Raw genomic sequence first — 2,050 nt, forward strand, 5'->3', positions numbered from 1 at the left:
ATTAAACCGTAATATTAAATGGCCACTTGGTACAACTTATGTAACATAATTTTGTGCCATGTTTATCATAGTCAAACAGTCCAAGTCCCCTATTAATCAAAACGGCAATTAAACCACTTTGCGTGAAGGACTAGAAACCCAAAGTACCATAAATTACAACACCCCACTTTCTTATCTGATTGTTTTGAAATGATGACGATATTTTATTGTCAACTGATCATCAATCAAGGGTCAAAGGAGCCCACTTACGAAACCCTAGTTACACAACTAATGAAAGCCCACATTATTCTTGGGCTCTCTCTCTCTCTCTCTCTCTCTCTCTCTCTCTCTCTCTCTCTCTCTCTCTCGCTATATATCAAATTCATTCTCTGGTTGGTATGCGTTTTGCACTAGGACTGGTTTATCAAAGATGACCAACGTACCAAGGTCTCTGAGTTATTCTTCTCTAACCCTATTCAAGCAAGCCATCGCAGCCTCAGATCCTTGGCCGTTTTCCTTCCTTTTCTTGTAAGATTTAATCTAGGGGAGAAGATCAAAAGCCCTAGGGTTTGCCTTTGTCTTTGCCTTCATCTTCTCGCCTTTGTTTGTTGGTTTTTCTTTTAATATTTTTTCAGATATGGGTAGCGGAGAGAGAAGTCAGAGAAATTTCCATCTGCACCTGCCGCATCTTCACCACCACCACCATCATCACGGTGGGAAGAAACAAGTGATTAGAGATGTTCCAAAAGGGTGTTTGGCAATCAAGGTGGGCCAGGGCGAAGAGCAACAGAGGTTTGTAGTTCCTGTGATCTACTTCAATCACCCACTCTTCATACAGCTCTTGAAGGAAGCCGAGGAAGAGTATGGGTTTGATCAGAAGGGCACCATCACCATCCCTTGCCATGTGGAGGAGTTTAGGTCCGTCCAAGGCATGATCGATAGGGAGAAGTCCCTCCACCACCATCACCACCACCACCACCATTACCATGTCGGGTGCTTTAGGGTTTGATCATCAATCAAAGATTGTGGCTTGAATCCCAATTCTCTGTAAATTTCGAGTTTTTTTAGTTATTTTTCTTTGTTTCCTTTTTAGTTGGAAGGTGATGGCAAATACGATGTGGTGATGATGAAAAAGAACTGTGAATGTGGATTGCATTTGCAGTCATTTTGTTATTGTTAGGAATCTTAATGATGATAAAGATAAATTCAAAATTGCTTTTCTTTTTTCTTTTTCTTTCCTTTTTCTTCTATTTATTGTTGATGAGTATTCAAAAGTTTTTGTGATAAGGAAGGAGGGCATCATTGGTACAACATTGAGAGGGAGAGAACAGACAAGGCCAAATGCTTGTAGGGTCAAAGAGGTTGCTAGGCCATTAAAATTGCTAGGTCAATGATATATTCTTGAGAGACAATATTTGCATATAAATTTTACCAACAATATTTTCTTCCAAAAAAGAATTTCTGTCAAAGATCTTGTTCTTTTTTCTTTTTTTTTCTTTCCTTTTTCTCCAATTTCAACAATTACACCTCTTTCTCTAGTAATTTGACCATGATCAATTCAATTTCAACAATTACACCTCTTTCTTTAGTAATTTGACCATGATCAATTTGCTTGGTTGGTTGAAAAGATGTAAATTTTTTCTTAACCTTTGAATTTTGAAATGGTTATCATAAATAATTAAACAATGGAAAAAATGCAGCAAAATCAGAAATTTCTCAATTCCTTTCTTTTTCTTTTTCGATACTTGGTAATAACATATTGATTCGAAAGTTATATAATTGATATTATTGATAATATTTTTTTAACAGAGATATTATTGATAATATTGAATAAACAGAATAATATCATTCACTTGAGATATTATTTGTATGACTACAAAGATGCCAACAGAAACTCTAGGGAACTGGAAACAGTAGTGATGGGCCATAAATTGAACATAGAGTGTGGACCATTCTATCTGGAGTCTGTACTCCACACTGCTCATACATCACTGAATAGTGAATACTCTTTGGAATCGTTTTGTATATATCACTTCCCATTTTCTTTTTCTTCTATTTTTGTTTGCAAACT

General features: G+C 36.3%; 1 protein-coding gene across 1 annotated transcript; it reads left to right on the forward strand.

Annotated features, from left to right (window-relative positions):
* The first annotated feature begins 309 nt into the window (after window positions 1–309).
* On the forward strand, window positions 310–1,191 carry LOC103406235 (auxin-responsive protein SAUR32-like). Its single transcript, XM_008345239.4, has one exon. It carries the CDS (start codon window positions 617–619, stop codon window positions 986–988), a length of 372 nt encoding a protein of 123 aa, XP_008343461.1. The 5' UTR covers window positions 310–616; the 3' UTR covers window positions 989–1,191.
* The last annotated feature ends 859 nt before the right edge of the window (window positions 1,192–2,050 follow it).

This window comes from Malus domestica, chromosome 01, assembly GCF_042453785.1.
Source record: "Malus domestica chromosome 01, GDT2T_hap1".
NCBI classification, from domain to species: Eukaryota; Viridiplantae; Streptophyta; class Magnoliopsida; order Rosales; family Rosaceae; genus Malus; species Malus domestica.

What these genes read in the sequence shown, in the direction of transcription:
- LOC103406235 (XM_008345239.4), top strand. Translation starts at nt 617, where the DNA reads ATGGGTAGCGGAGAGAGAAGTCAGAGAAATTTCCATCTGCACCTGCCG.